The 20,839-nt window shown below is 35.2% G+C and overlaps 1 protein-coding gene across 2 annotated transcripts; it reads right to left on the bottom strand.

Moving 5' to 3' along the window:
- Positions 1-48: 48 nt before the first annotated feature.
- Positions 49-14,983, bottom strand: inpp5ka (inositol polyphosphate-5-phosphatase Ka). Of its 2 annotated transcripts, XM_060888107.1 has the most exons (14): positions 14,862-14,983; positions 12,420-12,501; positions 10,279-10,383; positions 9,765-9,873; positions 7,567-7,683; positions 6,177-6,352; positions 5,477-5,588; positions 5,253-5,362; positions 5,129-5,155; positions 3,342-3,570; positions 2,677-2,814; positions 1,349-1,432; positions 1,113-1,217; positions 49-987 (listed from the first exon to the last, which is right to left on the bottom strand). In XM_060888107.1, exons 2-14 carry the CDS (start codon positions 12,491-12,493, stop codon positions 907-909), a joined length of 1,467 nt encoding a protein of 488 aa, XP_060744090.1. In that variant the 5' UTR covers positions 12,494-12,501; positions 14,862-14,983; the 3' UTR covers positions 49-906. The 2 variants fall into 2 exon arrangements, with proteins under 2 accessions (XP_060744090.1, XP_060744091.1); XM_060888108.1 differs by lacking the exon at positions 5,129-5,155 and having other exon boundaries at positions 50-987.
- Between the last annotated feature and the right edge of the window lie 5,856 nt (positions 14,984-20,839).

Raw genomic sequence — 20,839 nt, 5'->3', positions numbered from 1 at the left:
TTATTTTTTTTTATGCAATTAAAAGCAATATATAATTATAGACTTAGGAATTAAATTGTGGATAAAATAAAAAAAAAATATTAATAATAATCACGTGTTCAGCATGTATCTATGCATTCTGATATATATATAAAAAGTTATCATTTCTATATTTTTTACAGTACAAATTATACAGTTGTGCCAAAAAACAAATCAGTTACCTCATATATTGAAATAATCCTTCACACTATGTTTAAACGAAACATCTTTAAAATAACGTGAGACACGTCTGGTTTGACAAATCAGCTTAATACACACAGAAATAAAAAGAAATACAAGTAAAATAATTCAGACTGTAATTCATCTAATAATGGCATTTAACACAGTATTATGTGTTGTACAAACTACACGTGTTGAGTCATAGGAACCAGTGCAAAGTGATAGTTTTCAACATTACGTACTTCTTTTGTAACAGATTTAAATAAAACGTGACGAACTATAAAATAACACAGTGATTACAGTACATTACAGTACATGAATAAAGAAGCTGGAAAAAAAAGGAAATAAAAAAAAAACCTTAAAATCTTACACTGACCTTAAAGCTTGATAAATTATAATTTGCTTTAGAATGTTTCTAAATTAAATTATTTTTTTTTCCAGTCTCTCTGAGCAAGCGTTAATGAAATTGTACAGTTAAAATAATTAAATTAAAGGCCTGATGAATATAAGTGGTGAGAAAATGCAACACTAGCAGTAAAAAATTAAGACACAAAAAGGGCAAAGGAGAATGGAGAAAGCTTAGGATGCATTTAAAAGGTTTTGTATTCGGATAAAATTGCACTTGTGTAATAAATTCTTCAGGTTTTTATGTTGACGGAAAAAGAGCATCCGATGCTGATCGGCATCGACCGGCTTCTTCGTGTAGTCCTAACTGGACAAAACCTGGTCGAACCTGTTAACGTTCTCAAGTAAAAAACCTTCTTCGATCGCTGCTTGTGACTCATGAACCTGCAGGATAGAATGTGAGGTATTGTAAAGCCAGGACTAGCAAGATACTGTTTATAAATAACATTTCACAGTCATTAGTTAAATAGATTTGTTTTCATATATAACTGCTTACAGTATATACTCACTTGAAAAGGTTCACTGATACCCACAATGCACTGCAGGTTACTACTGTAGTAGCATAGGACACATTCGCCGCCTACAACCGGGATCTCTTCTTTGCTTACATAAACCTGTAAACAACAACATTAAAAATTTATAGCAAATTAATTCATTATATATTCAAAGTTATATATTTATATATAATATATACACATATATTCACATTATATATCTGGCATGTGGCAGAATTGCAGTATGTTACCTGGATGAGCTCATTATTCAAGGCCACCTGGTCATCTTTTACCCAGGTGTAGGTGATGTAGTCAGAAAGGCTGCGGAAGCCAACCTGCAGAGAGAGAGCGAGTAAGAGAGAGAGAGAGAGAGAGAGAGAGAGAGAGAGAGAGAGAGAGAAAGAGAGAGAGAGAGAGAGCGAGCGAGTGAGAGAGAGAGAGAGAGAGAGAGAGAGAGAGCGAAAGATAGAGAGAGCGAAAGATAGAGAGAGCGAAAGAGAGAGAGAGAGAGAGAGCGAAAGAGAGAGAGAGCGAAAGATAGAGAGAGAGAGAGAGAGTGAAAGAGAGAGAGAGAGAGAGAAAGAGAGAGAGAGCGAGCGAGCGAGTGAGAGAGAGAGAGAGAGAGAGAGAGAGAGAGAGAGAGAGAGAGAGAGAGAGAGAGAGAGAGAGAGAGAAGCTTTAATTTAATGAACAACTCATTACACAAGCCTGTATAAAACACTGTTTCATTTGAAATTGCACAAATTCAGCTCTTAGTCTGACCCCAGCATCAGCATGGGGTTATATTAGGATCTCAGATATATGATGGATATAAGAGATATCGGAAAAGCGATCCTGTGACAAATTCCAAAAGCCTGAAATGTTTTTGGAATTATTTTGTTTTGCTGTTATTAGTATTGTTATAATAGTTGTACTTTACACACTATGCTACAGTTTTTACAGTATGCAAATTGCTTTTTGAGTTCAACTGTCAAGTGCTTTAGTAAAAAAAAAAATCACACATAAATAAACTTTGTTTTTTGCTTAGTAGAGTTTAAAGACAAAAATAAAGGGAATTAATACTTCAGGTTTCAGTATAAGTATCGGTTCAAACTTGTCATGCACGTCAGATAGCTAGTATGGCCTACTAGAAAAACTTTCTGTGGAACTGTGTATGCTTGTGTGTGTGTGTGTGTGTGTGTGTGTGTGTGTGTGTGTGTGTGTGTGTGTGTGTGTGTGAGAGAGAGAGTGAGAGTGAGAGTGAGAGAGAGAGAGAGAGAGAGAGAGAGACAGACAGAGAAAGAGTGAGACAGAGAAAGAGAGAGAGCAAGAGCATGAGAAAGCGACAGAGCAAGACAGAGAGAAACAGATAAAATGAGAGAGTGAGAGAAATAGAAAGACAGAGAGAGAGAGAGAGAGAGAGAGAGAGAGAGAGAGAGAGAGAGAGAGAGATGAAAAGACAAGGAGAGACAGGAAAAAGAGTGGGAAGGGGGGCAACAGAGAAGCTGAGAGAGTGAGAAAAAGAGAGACCGAGAGAGAGACATGGAGAGACATTTCATCCCTCACTCCTCCAAACGTGAGTGCAGACCCAGATCCTGACCTTATAAAGGCCAATCCAGTCCCAAGCACTTGAAGGAAACTGCTCCAGAGGACTATAAGTCACCACAGCGTCCATGTCTGCACTCCATTTGCCCTCAGCACACACATGCACTAGTGGAGTCTCGTACAGCTTCCTCAGCTACAGGGATACACATCCACATTACGTATATATACATATATATCTTCAAAATTAAAAAAAAAAAATACATCACAAGTCTTTTTTTTTTTTGTCAAAAATTATTAAATAAAAGCAATTTTGCATTTCTGGATTTTTATTCTTCTCTGGTTGCCTTAAACCATGTCTTATTTCCTGAGGGTATAAATATGAGTTTCACGCATCAAATCCCTTCTTTATCCATAATCACTAGACTTTTCAGTTGTTTTTTCCTCATGTTTTCTCAGTAGTCCAGTAGATTCAGTGACCAGAAAAAATGGACTAATTGGACTTTTGCAAAACAAACATTTTCTTTGAGTACATAACGTTAAGTAATTAACATATTTTTGAGTAATTAACATATATTTATATCTATATTCAAGTTCAAATGATCACAACCTACATGTGTAATTCTGGATCACTTTCCTGAAGGATGCCAATACTTCTAAACCGCAGTGTCGTTCCTAATATAAAGATGCCGCGCAATAGAAAAAAGGTCATTTGAGCCTCACCTCCAGTGTGAAAATGCCAATGACGGGTTTATGGTCACTGATGCTGTACTCCATGTTGCTGGTGTAAGTGTCCTGCACGACTCTGAGAGGAAATTCATCCAACGGCTCCTCGAGCTGCTTCTGCTCATCATCTGCATCATTATGCTTTGTATCTGCATTCTCAAGTCGAGGTTTGGAGTTCATCCACCACAGGATCCGGTCGCACCATGCAGGCTTCCGCTTTTTCCCACTGCTCAGTCATGTGAGTCAAGTAAATATGAAAAGAAGAGAAGAGAAGAGAAGAGAAGAGAAGAGAAGAGAAGAGAAGAGAAGAGAAGAGAAGAAAGGAGAGGAGAGAGGAGAGAAGAGAAGAAAGGATGAGAAAAGACAAGAGAAGAAAAGAGGAGAGGAGAGGAGAGGAGAGGAGAGGAGAGGAGAGGAGAGGAGAGGAGAGGAGAGGAGAAGAAGGTTGAGAAGAGAAGAGAAGAGAAGAGAAGAGAAGAGAAGAGAAGCAAGGAAAAGAAAGGTGAAGAGAGGAGAAGAAGAGAGAGAAGAGAAGAGAAGAGAAGAGAAGAGAAGAGAAGAGAAGAGAAGAGAAGAGAAGAGAAGAGAAGAGAAGAAAGGAAAAGTAAGGAGAAGGGTGGAGAAGAACGGAGAGGAGAGGAGAGGACAGGAGAAGAGAAGAGAAGAGAAGAGAAGAGAAGAGAAGAGAAGAGAAGAGAAGAGAAGAGAAGAGAAGAGAAGAGAAGAGAAGAGAAATGATGCTCTTTAACAGTGGAAATATCAGAGATTTATCTTCTTGCAATGTTTTTATGGGTGTTTATAACAGAGTGGTTATACTGAGTGAATTGTTCGTCTCTATAGCAGCAAGAATATCATCTCCGCTTTTACACTGAAGAGCAGTGAGTTGTATTAAAATGGAACACACACACACACACACACACACAGGCGACTAAACACATAGCACAGTGTGTAGGGTTAGTTAATTACACACAGATATGAGTTCTACTAAACTAATGCATGATTATTAAACGATCATCAAGGATAAAATACAAGAAAAGAGGTTAAGTGGCATTTCTGTTATAATGCAGCTTATATTTAAAACACAGACAAGAATAAAAGAAATGCTTATAAATAAAAAAAAGAAACTAACTAAATGAATCTATAAATGAATAAATAAAAATACAATTGTAAATAAATAAATGAATAGATAGATAAATAAATAAATGTAATTAAATCTAAATAAATCAATTGATATCAAAAAGAAATAATAAACGAATGACCTTTTAAAAAGGGATAAACAAAGTAATCAATGCATTTATTACAAATAGATTAAATTGAAAAAAAGCAGAAAAATAATATTTTAAAAGATGTACAGTGTAAATATAAAAAAAAAAATTTTAATTTAAAAGAATGAATTTAATTGTGTATATATATATAAAGAAAGAAACTAAGCACTAAGCAAATCATTACAGTATTTATTAAGTTTATTAAGACTGCATTTCCTTTTCATTCACTCTCCCTCTATGATTCAGGTTACTCCGACTTATTTAATTTACACTTTTCCTATTACGATTTCACAAGTATTAGTATGTCTGACTTATTCCAGTGAGAGTGTTAGCAGCGTGATCACATGACGCTCTGTAAGATGTATTATACGCTAATGTAGCTAGTTTAGTATGAGGGAACTAAAACAGTGCGCTGTGTCCATCAGTCAGACTGAAAGTGGACGTCACAGGAGAGCGTTAGTCAAGAATAAGTAAAGATTTTTTTCTATGAGGGAATTTATTTAAGAATTGAATTCTTACATAAGACCGAACCAAGCCGTCTGTATCCTGTGAGGATAAGAAGAGGACAAACCCTGAGTAACTGTAATGCATTACAGCTGTAACGCAGCCCGGTGGAGGGGACGGTGTCTCACGTTACGCTCACCTGGAGTCGTATTTATCGGAATTCAAGTCAAATTTGTAGGTAGGCTGAAAATTGAGAGGTCCTTCTTCGAACTGCTGCAGTCTGGGAATCTTCTTTTTCATCATAGTCAGCTGAATAAACAAAAGGACGATTACGAGGAGGGTCAAAAAAAAAAAAAAAAAAAAAAAAAAAAAAAAATCGCTGAACGTGTTGCTATGGGAACAGAATGATGTTGCGTTGTGTACCTGGTCTTTAGACCACAGAAGGTTGAAATTCTTGCTGTTGATGCAGTTGCGGATAAAGTGCATCCCGTGGTCTTCGATACGAAAATTCAAGTCTCCGAACCAGAAGACGAGCCTAAAAACAAATATAAATTGAAAAAAAATATATATATATAAATAAAACGAAGGGTACAATGCTGGGGGGAGGTGGGGGCTGATCGCTTCAAGTCAGTAATCATTATGCAGAAGATTGGTCACAAATTCTCTAATCTGATTGGTCACTGAGTAATTTCCTCTAACAGCAGCTCTGATTACAGTTAACATTATCTCTCCGAGGTGAATAATAATCCAGATCAAACTGGGTGTGTTTTATTAACATATAGAAGTGTTGATATGGTGAAGTTTAAGTAAAATAAGATGAGACGTTTATTTAACATTTATAGAAGGAGTCTCCAGTGTCAGTGCTTTGTAACAGTTAGTTCTTTTTTAACATGACAGGCTTTTTTTTTGTCTTATTGCCTTGTAGAGATTAAATAAAATAAGACAAGGTATGTGTGTTGATTTCACAATGTTAAACATGACTATACCCGGATAAGCGGTAGAAAATGGATGGATGGATGGAAACATGACTATAAATGGATAAAAAAAAGTCATTCTGTAATTCATAAGAAGGCTGTAATTGCTGTGATATGAGGAATAAGTTAAAGACGTGCTGGACACTCACTTGTGGTCTAAAATAGACAGACTTTCTTTGCCATCAAAGGTCTGGGAGTTGAAGATGTGCTCAAACTCCTCCACTCTTTCTGAGGCGTTATGGATGTGCGCTGCCAGGTGACAGTTGAGGAAGCAGAGCGAATGGCCGTACAAAGAGAAACGGATGCTTACGCCACCTTTATTTCCCTGAGCAGGAAAGAGACAATAATGATAATAAATTTAATAATAATAATAATAAACTTTATTTTCTATAGCGCTTTTAAAAGTAGCATCTCAAAGCAGAAAAAGAAGAAAAAGGAAACATACAATTATACAAATAATATGTTAAAATAAGTAAGATATAAAAACACACCAAATAAGAACATACTATCAAAACAAGTTTAAAACGATTTAATACATAAAACGAGCATCTGTATGTTTATGTAAAATTCCTAATACGGACTTAGATCTATAAAGCAAACCATTTGTCACTTTAATAATGCTGACATCTGTGTGCATGTGTGTGTGTGCGTGCGTGTGTGTCTGTGTGTGCATGCGTGTGTGCGTGCGTGTCTGTGTGTGTGTTTGTGTGTCTGTGTGTGTGCGTGTCTGTGTGTGCGCGTGTCTGTGTGTGCGCGTGTGTGTTTGTGTGTGCGTGTCTGTGTCTACATGTCTGTGTGTGTGCGTGTGTGTGTCTGTGTGTGTGTTTGTGTGCATGTGTGTGTGTCTGTGTGTGTGTGCATGTGCGTGTGTGTGCGTGTGTGTGTGTGTGTTTGTGTCTGTGTGTGCGTGTGTGTTTGTGTGTCTGTGTGTGCATGTCTGTGTGTGTCTGCGTGTGTGTGTGTCTGTGTGTGTGCGTGTGTGTCTGTGTGTGTTTTTTGTGTGTGCGTGTGTCTGTGTGTGTGTTTGTGTGTGTGTGTGTGTCTGTGTGCGTGCATGTCTCTGTGTATGTGTGCGTGCGTGTGTGTGTGTGTCTGTGTGTGTGTGCGTGCTTGTGTTTGTGTGTGCTTGTGTGTGTGTCTGTGTGTGTGTGTGCGTGCATGTGTTTGTGTGTGTCTGTGTGTGTGTCCGTGCGTGTGTTTGTGTGTGTCTGTGTGTGTGTGTCTGTGTGTGTGTGTGCGTGCATGCGTGTGTGTGTTTTGGGGGTGTTGGACATCCCATTTGTGATTACATTCTTTGTGATTAATCAGTGATACTAATTTAAATATTCAGGCAGCATCACAAATCTGTTCAATACAGAGAAGCAGATCGATGCATCCCCCATTTATTATTCAAGCAATTACAAACAATGGGGTTTAATATGAGCAAAATATAAGAAGGAATAAACACATACAGATCTCTGAGTTGGTTTAGTGAGAAATCCAGCGCAATACGCATCCCAATACACGACATAGAGTGTGTGTTTATTTACAGGTGCTTACCCAGTATCCGTACATCCCAGTGCGAGTGTATGTGGTCCGGATGTCTCTGATAAACGGGACGTGCTCTAACTTAGAAAAGAACAGCAGCAGCAGACCCTGCATCCTCACCGAGGACACCTGAGGAAAGAAACACAGAGACTTCGTGTGTCATTCGGTCGGCTTTAGAAAGCTTGGGTCCAGATCGGTGAGGAATCTGTTACTGATATCACCAATTTTAATGATGGTCCTTGTGGCTTTACGCCTTCCTTAACAGGTCTAAAGATGTTTGTGTAGTCAAGTCAAGTCACTTTTATTGTCAAATCACCAGTGTTGTAATGTAACGAAGTAAAAATACTTCGTTACTGTACTTAAGTAAAAATTTCACGTATCTGTACTTTACTTCGCTATTTAAATTTACGTCAACTTTCACTTTTACTCCACTACATTTCCTAGATAAAATGTGTACTTTTACTCCGTTATATTTCCACTAAGCGTCTTCGTTACTCGTTACTACAAAATAAAATCAGAAGAAATGTGTGCGACTGCAATAAGGGAGGTTTGGTGAATCACTGCTCCTAGATTGCATTACGCACGTCCACACGAATCACTGCACGTCCGCACGCTCTATGGAGAAGCACAGACACGTGCAGCGTGCACGCGCAGTCAGAGCTGGAGGCATTTATCTATAACGGCGGCAACCAAAAGCAACCACTATTCTTATTACCAGAGTTGTAGCACAAACAAAATATTAATGCAATATCAATACTAAATAAAAATATTTATTGATTTGGTCTTTGTCTTGTGAATATATATTTTATTAATGACTGCATTCATTGGACACACTGTTTGTAGAGAATGCACACATACATGAACTGATCTGATTCAAGACTGGCATCATTACATCATGCATAAAATTTTGGTGTCCACTTTTGCCATTTAATAATACCATAACTTTTGGCTTACTATGTAGTCATATAATATAAAATATAAAACTCTTCTTGTTTTAAATTCTCACTGAGGGCTAAAACCCCTAAAGATGAGACCCTAGAACCGCCCTTGGTCTTATGCCTCCAGAAAATCAGTGAAATTTTACTTTTTACTTTTACTTCAAATACTTAAGTACATTAAATATCAGAAAATTACTTTTGATACTTAAGTACAGTAAATATCAGCTACTTTAAGACTTTTACTTGAGTGATATTCTAAAAGGTAACTTTCACTTCTATTGAAGTCTTTTTCTAGTACTTTTACTCAAGTATTGCTTTCTAGTACTTTATACAACACTGCAAATCACCACAGCACATGTGCCTTGGTGAGTGAAATTCTTGGGATTGTGCTCCAGAAATTGCAGAAACAATTAAAATACAGGTGATATTAACAGGTGAAAACGTGCAAATGTGAAAATGTACAATATGTTCATACATAGTCAGTACACACAGTGCACTAATCGACATGCTTACAGTAACACTATACATTATTTGCAACTTTTACTTTATATATATATTATATATAAAATATGTTAACGTGCAACATTGTACGGATACAGAAATGTCATGGATGTGCATCGGATGGTATCCAGTGGTAACAGGTAGATTATTGTATTAAACGCTGTGTGTATGTATAGTCCAGTGTTGAACTGTTGAAGTTAAAGGTGCACGGACGAGGATACAAATGAACCTTACCTTGTTCTCGTCACACATACTTGTGCTGTTTTTTTTTCTTTTTCTTACCAGCCTGACTAGATTATTTCTCTTGTTTCAGGTTGCGGATTCCCGTTTTATTCAAGCTTGATCAAGGTAGTGTGGTGAATATTGCATCTTAAAGTGTTCAGAAGATATGAAAAAACTATGCATTTATTGAAAAACTGACCATTCGCTGATAATCATTATTACCATGGCAACCGGTGGTAGAAATGCCGACTTCATAGAACATCGACTGGATAGCGATTTTCCCATCAATGAGTGTAATGATTATAAGATTCTCCTCTGCATCTTACAAGCACATGAGCAGATCTAACTGGATTCTGCCTCTCTAACCTGTACTCCTAACATGCTTTCTCCTGTTCTCTCCCTTCCTTCCTTCCTTCCTTCCTTCCTTCCTTCCGTTTAACGCTGGAGTACTTTGCCTCCCAAAATCAAAAGTTGACAAGAACCTGTAACATGTAGACATTCTGTAGAAGCTAAGTATTGGTTAGTGAGTAGTAAGAAAAGAAGGCGTACTTTAATATAACCCAGAGGAGTCAACGTATTCATAAAGAGGCAACTCCAGGAATCTCCAAAAGCTAGATCTGTGACGAACTTCAGAGGTGCTGCTCTCACTTCCTGTAGCCTGGGGAAGAAATAGAGAACAGCAACAGAGGCTTAGACAAACACGATTGTATACGATAATGTTGTAAATCTCAGTATCAGTCAGTCAATCTCTCTGAACTCGGTGCCGTGACCCGGATGGCTCGTGTCAACACTATTACATACTGTATGAACTAAGAGAAACGAATCGATGAAGTGTATTCGATGTTGTACCTGACATTGTACGACATTTAAATGTAAAACTGCACACAGGGATGTGGTAGCTCAGTGGTTAAGGTGTCCGACTACGGATCGGAAGGTCATTGGTTCGAATCCTACGTTAGGAACCTTAACCCTCGACTGCTCAGGTGTATAAACTGAAATAAAAATGTAAGTCACTCTGGATAAGAGTGTCTGCTAAATGCTGTAAATGTAAATCAGCACCGACCCGATTACATAGAGGTCTGCTTTCTTCTGGGAACTGAGCTGCAGGAGAGACGTGATGTCATCAGGAGGCTCTGCTATAGCCACGTTCCATGTGACCATGAAAAGCCTAGAGGGGAGAAGAAACATGGAGAAACGTGTTAAAGAACGCTGATAAAAATTGTATTTTTAAGTTGTATGTCGGGTATACAGTATATTGTATGTCGGGTATACAGATAGCTAGAACAGGTAAAAAAAAAAAACATAAAATTGAAATGAAGACAACTATTTACAGCCTACTGTGTGTAACTGCAAAGAACTCCGAGCAACTGAATTACCAAAAAAAAGAAAAAAAATCAGCTCGTATTTTTGTCTGTTGGGAAATTAAATGATTTTGTTACTTTTGTTTTTCGTTTTTTTCTACATTTACTTCAATTTTTAGAGTGGATGAAACAGAAAGGGTGACACCTTAGGGGCTAAAAATGATCTTATTCTGTATTTATTCTGAGATCTGCTCAGCACGTATTGTTCTGAATATAAATCATTCAAACATGATTCGCCTCATGATTTAAACGTGCGGGACAGACGCTTGGGACTCCCGTTTTACTACGTCTGCAATTTTTAGTTTTAGTTTTCAGATCTTTTTATTAATACAAAAGCACTGATACACAATAAGATTTAAATCTTCATTAATTACATACAGCTAATATTTGTATATGAACATGTAACACACAGAATGAATACTTTATAATTAGATTAGATTAGATTAGATTCAACTTTATTGTCATTACACATGTACAAGTACAAGGCAACGAAATGCAGTTTAGGTCTAACCAGAGTGCAATAGCAGCAAGTGCAGGATATACCGTGTTTACAGATTTAAATAAGTTAAATAAAGTGGTAATATGGGAGTATTTTACAGTACTATTGTACTTGTACATAGTATTTTGTGTACTATGAACACAATATACAGATTTACAGAAGGATATGTGCTGTAACAAAATATATGGCTATTCTTATAAACAGTAATTTACAGGTGTGTGTGTACTATGAATATAATATACAGGTGAATATATATGTGCTATGAACTAATATACAGATGGCTATTACCATAAACTGAAATTTACAGAAGGGTATGCGCTATAAACAAAATATATTGTTATTACTATAAACAGAAATATACAGTAGGATATGTACTATGAACATAATATAATATATTGTTGTTACGATAAACAGAATAATGCAAAACAACTAAATCGATTTATTTTAGTTCACATTGATCATCATTTTTTCACAATGTTTTAGAGGCGTCTGTTCCGGTGGATAAATCCTGTGCACATCGACCGTGTTACATAACCTGCGCTGCGTTCCCATAACCAACACTTCACAGCAATGAACAAGATCTCAATCCACTTGTTCTGCCTGAGAAAGGTAATCCCTGCAGTCTAATCCCTGGCAGATCTCTTTTAGGCCAGAATGAAAGAGTTTAGTGTTCGAGCTTCAGATCTCTGACATGTGACACAACTACGCTCCGGACATGTTGTAACTGCAGCACGATTATCTGGCTCTCAGACACATCCAATAACTGGCTATCATCATATTTATATAGTACTATTTACATCCTAATAAAACTAGAAGCATATATAATACACAAGTGACATGCAGTTATAGGAAAACATCTACAGGTCTGGTTCAAAATCCTGACAGTGTAATATTCATCTTATATTCATCTTATTCCACTTCGACTGATCAAACTGAACATTGTTCTGTTTAGGAAAACCCACAAAGTCTCCAGAAATGTCCAGTACAATCACTGAATTAATGAATAATTGAATAAATTAATAAATAAATTCATTCATTCATTCATACATACATTAAAAAATCTCTTTTGTTCAATTTTAGCATTTAACTGGCTTTTATTATTTGTGTCATTTTTTTTTACATCCATGTAACTATTTAAAATTTAATTATTGATGCTTTACTCTATTTTTGCCCACTTTTTTAGTAAATATTTGTATATTCACAGATTATCATTTTGTATATATTTATTTGATTGTTTTTCTTCTTCTTCTTGTCATTTGCCCGTTTTACTATTTTATTTTTGACTTGAATATTTTGGTATTTTAAAATGTGAACTGTATAAATAAATAAAACAGATAAATGCACCTGAAAGTGTCAATATTATGCTTCTTGTGCTCCAGACACAGAGAGTTCAGCGATGTTAACGTTTCCTGCTCCATCACATCACCTGAAAACACACAAATACTGATAAATAACAATAACAACAACAAAAACAACTATTATTGCTAATATAATAATAATAATAATAATAATAATAATAATGATAAACTAACAAATAAAAATGTTAATATTATAATATTAATACTATATAATATAAAAATACATACATATATATATACGTGTGTATATATATATACACACGTATATATATATATATATATATATATATATATATATATATATATATATATATATATATATATATATAAAATATAAAAATAGTATAATATACTAATACTACTATTAATAATAAAATAGTAATTTGGACAACTTTAAATGGTGATTAAAAATAATAATAAAATAAACTAATATAATTCTAAAGTAAAATAAAATAATTCCAAAATAAAATAAAACAAAACTAAATTAAATAAAAAACAAAAATTAAATAAAATTAAAAAAAAAAAATAAAATAAAAAAAACATTAAATTAAATTCAATAATTCTAACGTAATATAAAATAAAATAAAATAATAATACTTTATTTATAATAATAATTTATAGGTCTCTTTACTTGCTTAAAACGTCTAGAAACAGATGCAAGACCCAAAACACTGCATTATATTAAACACAGACTATTAAACTGTTTTATATTAAACACAGACTATTAAACTGTTTTATATTAAACACAGACTATTAAACTGTTTTATATTAAACACAGACTATTTAAATGTTTTATATTAAACACAGACTATTAAACTGTTTTATATTAAACAGACTATTAAACTGTTTTATATTAAACACAGACTATTAAACTGTTTTATATTAAACACAGACTATTTAACTGTTTTATATTAAACACAGACTATTTAACTGTTTTATATTAAACACAGACTATTAAACTGTTTTATATTAAACACAGACTATTAAACTGTTTTATATTAAACACAGACTATTAAACTGTTTTATATTAAACACAGACTATTAAACTGTTTTATATTAAACACAGACTATTAAACTGTTTTATATTAAACACAGACTATTAAACTGTTTTATATTAAACACAGACTATTAAACTGTTTTATATTAAACACAGACTATTAAACTGTTTTATATTAAACACAGACTATTAAACTGTTTTATATTAAACAGACTATTAAACTGTTTTATATTAAACACAGACTATTAAACTGTTTTATATTAAACACAGACTATTAAACTGTTTTATATTAAACACAGACTATTAAACTGTTTTATATTAAACACAGACTATTAAACTGTTTTATATTAAACACAGACTATTAAACTGTTTTATATTAAACACAGACTATTAAACTGTTTTATATTAAACACAGACTATTAAACTGTTTAATATTAAACACAGACTATTAAACTGTTTTATATTAAACACAGACTATTAAACTGTTTTATATTAAACACAGACTATTAAACTGTTTTATATTAAACACAGACTATTAAACTGTTTTATATTAAACACAGACTATTTAACTGTTTTATATTAAACACAGACTATTAAACTGTTTTATATTAAACACAGACTATTAAACTGTTTTATATTAAACACAGACTATTAAACTGTTTTATATTAAACACAGACTATTAAACTGTTTTATATTAAACACAGACTATTAAACTGTTTTATATTAAACACAGACTATTTAACTGTTTTATATTAAACACAGACTATTAAACTGTAACACAGACTATTAAACTGTTTTATATTAAACACAGACTATTAAACTGTTTTATATTAAACACAGACTATTAAACTGTTTTATATTAAACACAGACTATTAAACTGTTTTATATTAAACACAGACTATTAAACTGTTTTATATTAAACACAGACTATTAAACTGTTTTATATTAAACACAGACTATTAAACTGTTTTATATTAAACACAGACTATTAAACTGTTTTATATTAAACACAGACTATTAAACTGTTTTATATTAAACACAGACTATTAAACTGTTTTATATTAAACACAGACTATTAAACTGTTTTATATTAAACACAGACTATTAAACTGTTTTATATTAAACACAGACTATTAAACTGTTTTATATTAAACACAGACTATTAAACTGTTTTATATTAAACACAGACTATTAAACTGTTTTATATTAAACACAGACTATTAAACTGTTTTATATTAAACACAGACTATTAAACTGTTTTATATTAAACACAGACTATTAAACTGTTTTATATTAAACACAGACTATTAAACTGGAAATGAATGTAAAACCTCCTGAACTGAAAGACGGTTAATGACAGTTGACTGTTAGCGTCTCACCCACAACAACGAGCTTTGTACAAATCATTTATTAAGACACAAATAATTACCATGAAGTACAGAATAAATCCTTCTCCAGTCTCTCTACAGCCTGCAGGGATCTTTACTGTACTGGTTCAGGATCGTAGTAAACTATTTTAACCGCCCACTTCCTCACTGTTTACAGCCGGACGCTAACGGCTCGGTCCTAAATCGTGCACTGATCCCTATACATGTGCCCTACATAGTGCACTAGATTTAACAAAGTGCATTAGATTGTTAGTGCACTAGATTTAACAAAGTAATGCATTTGGTACTCGGTCTGTCACGTTCTTATGGGGAAATAATAGTGGAACGTTTTATCAACATGGCCGCCATATTTCAAAATAAGAGTACGGATATCCATATAAATTAGTAAAAGTATTTAAATGATTATATAGAAAACAAGAATTCGAGGCACCCTTAGTTAGTCAAATAGATTTAAATGATTTGTTTATTTAAATGATTTACATTTAGTTATTTAAATTTCCAATAAGGTAACGTAATAAAGAGTTTTATTTATTTATTTTTTTTTTAGCTTACCCTTTTGGAGCTTGAATTATACCACTCATTGTGACCTATAATAAAAAAGATTTATGTTTTTTTGTTGTTGTTGTATCAGATACGTCTTTGTACGCCTCGAATCATGAGGCGAAACATTTCATTTCTCAACCGAACTGTGTGTTCCTGCACGTTGATGTGTAATCACAATGGCATTCGATTACGAAAATTTCCTGTACATGTTACTACATGCCTTGTGGTGCAGACCAGGGGTCAAAATGATAACCAGCTTTGTCAGGTATCACCAAAGACACCTAAAATTAACCCGAAATATTCAGCTAATCAAAAGCTCTCTGTTTCTCTGTACTTGTATCTGCTTATTTGTCATCATAATCCCTCTTTCTTTCTTCTAGCCTTTATAATATGAGCATCGTAGACACTGTCCACATTTACACCTTCCTTATGTGTGTCATGGCCTAATTGACTTAATTAGATTTAATTCTGATTATTTGATATAAAATAAGATCTTTGCTGAAGACTATTTGAAGCTAGTAACACGACTACAAGTCTACTACTGTACTTTCCTAATATGGTCAACATTTTAACATTCCTAGTTTCCGTTTATCACATTTCTCTGTTCTGTTTTTTACTTATTTCCATTTTACCCTAGTAATGGTGTCTTTTTTATTTTTAATGCTTCTGTGTTATGTCCTTTAATGAACATTTAAGGTAGAAAAGTCAATTTTTTAATGCTGTATTAGCAAAATAATCTGAAATAATATGTTGAACATGATCAGAAATATTTAGATAAGCCATGGCCTTAGAACAAGAAGAAACCTGCTTAATGGCTAAAGAGAATGTATTTTTTTTTATATCGGCCTCTTCACACTGTGTGTTTTGAGAAATGGAAATCATGCTGAACCTGAAAATGTGTGTGTTTATAGTGTTATAACGTCTGAATGGTCTATTGCATGGCTAATGCTGCTAACATGAGACACCAAAAGTGGTGCTTAAAGCTCATAAGAACTTATTACACAGAAAAATAGACAGTAAGTACCCAAATTGTGTGTGTTTACACTTGTACAAGTTGTACTTTTGAGCAGATGAGTGCTTTTGTAAGTGATGTCATGATATAAGGCCTTGCTAATGCTAACTCTAGTAGGAATCAAAATACGTGTTGGGGCGAAGCTTTAGGTACATTCAGGGGACGAGTCAAACGCACATGGATGACACTGCAAAATCGTGGAAAAATCTTACTTTCTTTCTCTGGAGTTCCGAGTTGGTCACGTTTCAGTAAGCATCCGGTATTATTGTACGAATACAATATAATACGTAATGATAAAGTTTAGAGTGTAAATTGAAACCACACCTGATGTGTATTCTTTCTTTGTTTTTATTTTTCTTGAAGCGCTTATGAACCTTGCTGTGTCTTTTGTAGTTAATTAAGAGAATGTACGTCTTTTAATTTCCACATATTTATCTGTTAGAGACTTGATAAATCCAGACAAAATCTTATATAATGCACTTTTAATCCATACACTGTTACCAGTGTACTGTTATTTCCTCAGCTTTATCCTTTTCCCTTTAAAAGAACACCGTATTACATCTTTGAAAAGCAGCCACTTATTTGCAGACCCAAGACTATTTCCGATAATATTTCAGCTTGGCTCCTTGGGCTAACCGACCAGCTTTCCTTTATGCTACATGTGAGCCAATAAAAAAAAACCAAAAAGTTTAGAACGCTTCCTAATCAAGAAGACGATACACTATAATGGTATATTATATACTGTAGGTGCAGTGGTGGCTCAACTGGTTAAGGCTCTGGGTTGTTGATCAGAGAATAGGGGTTCAAGGCCCAGTAGAGCCAAGCTGCCACTGCTGGGCCCTTGAGCAAGGCCCTGAACCCCTCCCTGCTCCAGGGGCACTGTATCATAGCTGCCCCTGCACTCTGACCCCAACCTCCTCAGTTGGGGTATGTGAAGAAAAGAATTCCACTGTGCTGTAATGTATATGTGGCAATAATAAAGGCTTCTATGCCCCGTTCTATATAATAAAGACTTTCAGGCTTTTTTCTTTCTTTCTTTCTTTCTTTCTTTCTTTCTTTCTTTCTTTCTACACACATCTATTGTGGCTCCTGTCACTCTACCATGTCTTTCATCTTGTGATGTTTATTACGGAAGCAAATGGTCTAAAATCCCCCTGTACATTATGACTCAAAGCCCTTTAGGCAGATTCAGATTGACTGTCCATGAAGCCAGACGGAGATCTGAGACAGCGTTGCATTCCAAGTGCACGTGTCATAACATATAACTAATCCTGTATTTAATCCTTTGTACATTTTGTTTTGTCCTGTTTTCTGTACATACCTTTCAAATTCATGGTTGTTAACATGTAATAGTTTTAGTCTAGGATTTCTGGGACCATATTATTGCACTTGGTCTCTCTCTCTCTCTCTGTCTCTCTCTCTCTCTCTCTCTCTCTCTCTCTCTCTCTGTCTCTCTCTCTCTCTGTGTGTGTGTGTTTAGGACGTGTCCTGTCAGTAGAATTCTGAATATCTTAATCTTAAAGTGTTTTTCAGAACTATCTTTACATTTTTAAATGCTATAAAAATGCAGCAAATGTAGATTAATATACAGAATTAAACTTCAAGTATATATGGCACGGTGGCTTAGTGGTTAGCACGTTCACCTCACACCTCCAGGGTTGGGGGTTCGATTCCCACCTCCGCCTTGTGTGTGTGGAGTTTGCATGTTCTCCCCGTGCCTCGGGGTTTTCCTCTGGGTACTCCGGTTTCCTCCCTCGGTCCAAAGACATGCATGGTAGGTTGATTGGCATCTCTGGAAAATTGTCTGTAGTGTGTGATTGTGTGAGTGAATGATAGTGTGTGTGTGAGAAAATGAGAGTGTGTGTGTGTCCTGTGATGGGTTGGCACTCCGTCCAGGGTGTATCCTGCCTTGATGCCCGATGACGCCTGAGATAGGCACAGGCTCCCCGTGACCCGAGGTAGTTCGAATAAGTGGTAGAAAATGAATGAATGAATGAATCGTTTCAATTATAGTCACAACAACTACGAAATACATACAGAACCGTTTCCACTGTTTCCTTTTTTCCCTATTAAGTCATGCTTAATTAAGTCTCTAGCATTATAATAGATATTATTTATATCTAAAAGCAAATTTTTTTTTCAATATGTAATGTCCTTTTTTTTTTTTTTTACCATATTAAACATCCTTCGAAATTAGGAAGTTCTATTCTTTCTGTTCCTGTAGTTCATGTAGATCATGGAGAAACCATGATCTAACTTCCACTGCCATTTCTAAAATTTACACAAAGACCAATGGAATAGATAGAACGATATACTTCTAATTTCGATCTAGTCCAAAGCTTAAAGCTCAAGCACAGTTTTTCCAAGAAGCCAAAAAAAATGGAGACGATGTCCACGTTGTCCCGTGTCCACGTTGATGATTGAAAGTCTTCCTCATGTCTCACTCAAGTGACATGCACTCTCTAAGTGGTGTTAATATGAAGCTCATATGAAAGAAGACACTCAGGATTTTAAGAACTACTTTTTATAGTGTTTCATCAGTATTTCTGTTTTTCTCTAGATAGCTAGGGGTTAATACATTCATAGAAACGTTCCAAAAAACAAAAACGGTTATTTTTTTCCACCCAATTCTTTGTATCTTCAAAGTAAACATTGACATCAACCCTATTTCCTCTCACTGAGACGACTCGAGTTCTTGTTCATAAGCAGCTCAGATTTGAAGGTGTTTATCATCAACCAAATAAATTCAATGTAAGCTTATCTCAGGGCTCTAAAGTTTTGAAGACAAGCAACCGTGACAAGTGTTTGTTGACTTTTTGGACTCCTTTATCATTTGTAATGTTGCTCCCATTTAAAACAGTTCGGCTCAAGCCCAGACATTTTTAGGGTCATGATTGAGGACAATGTCCCGTCCAGAGACGAGCTGTTTTGTGTTGAGGTTTTGTTCAAACCAACCATCGAAAATACCCTCTCTAATGAATGGTGTTTTGTTCGTTGGTTGTTGCGTTAAATCTTACCCAGATACAATAGTGCTATTTTCTGATTGGCTATTGTGTAGCCAATCAGCCTCTTTTTTTTGGTTGGCTGATAAGTGTCAGGCTCGACTAAGAACTCCAGAGGAGACGCGCTTGATTCCTGCCCGGTTCCATAGAGACAGCGGTGTGGACAGATACATTTTGGGAGCTGCGGCATATTAAATATATGATAAATAGTCAAAAAGTTTTTCTGCATGAGAAATACAATGTGTGGCGGGAGAGAGTGGCAAAAGACCCAAATGCGTGACTGTCACTCTCAATGCGTGACACTTGACAGCCCTGTTATCAACAGAGGGAAAAACACACGTCTCACACTGAGTCCTGGAACGCATGTGTAAGAATAAAGAGGTTTTTTTAATCAATTATGTAATATGATACTTAAATCAGATCAGGAAATACTTATCACCTAATATTTATTTAGAACTAAGTCTTCACGCTGACACTCATCCCCCTGTAAGATGTCCGTCCCTGAGTCATTGAGCGATCCCAGACCTCACCAGATGCTCAGAAAAATGCCGAGATGCACATTATTTTCTCTGTTTACTTTGCAAAGCCGCAAAAAGTCCAGCAGCGTGTTCCACCTCTCCGCCTCCATGTGCTATGTTGAATAATGTCGGAGTCAGCATGAGTTAAAAACTGTCCACTTTACAAAATGTAACCTTCAATGGAGTGACCTCTTGCTGAGTTCATTGTGTGTGTGTGTGTGTGTGTGTGTGTGTGTGTATTTGTGCGTGTGTGTATGTGTGTGTGTTTGTGTGTGTGGGTGTGTTTGTGTCTGTGTATGTGTGTGTGTATGTGTGTTTGTGTTCGTGTGTGTGTGTGTATGTGTGTGTGTTTGTGTGTGTATGTGTGTGTGTATGTGTGTGTGTATGTGTGTGTTTGTGTGTTTGTGTGTGTGTATGTGTGTGTGTATGTGTGTGTGTGTGTGTGTGTGTGTGTAGGTGTGTTTGTGTGTGTGTGTGTGTATGTGTGTGTATGTGTGCGTGTGTGTGTTTGTGTGTGTTTGTGTGTGTTTGTGTGTGTATGTGTGTGTGTGTGTGTGTGTGTATGTATATGTGTGTATTTGTGTGTATGTCTGTATGTGTGTGTATGTGTATGTATATGTGTGTATGTGTGTATGTGTGTGTATGTGTGTATTTGTATCGTTTGAATGGGAAGAGAGGAAGTGGTTGTGGTAGTTTTTCATGACTCACACTTACTGTCTTGAGGGAAAATGGTGACAGTGTTCAGTCTTAACGCAGCCAAAGTCTATCAACAACATACGTTTAAGCCTTTGATTTATTATTCATCCGTTCATCTAAAAGCACACGGTTCGGGAACTAGAGCGAAGTTCATTTATGCGTTTATACTTAGGACACGGCGGAATGAAAATCTGCATGTTTAAGAGGTTCAAAAGAAAACAAAAGACAACAGCTGCAGTGTTTTGCAA

Source organism: Tachysurus vachellii, chromosome 15, assembly GCF_030014155.1.
Source record: "Tachysurus vachellii isolate PV-2020 chromosome 15, HZAU_Pvac_v1, whole genome shotgun sequence".
In the NCBI taxonomy this organism is placed as follows: Eukaryota; Metazoa; Chordata; class Actinopteri; order Siluriformes; family Bagridae; genus Tachysurus; species Tachysurus vachellii.
The sequence above is the reverse complement of the archived record's forward strand: the minus strand, read 5'-3'. Positions and strand labels throughout refer to the sequence as shown.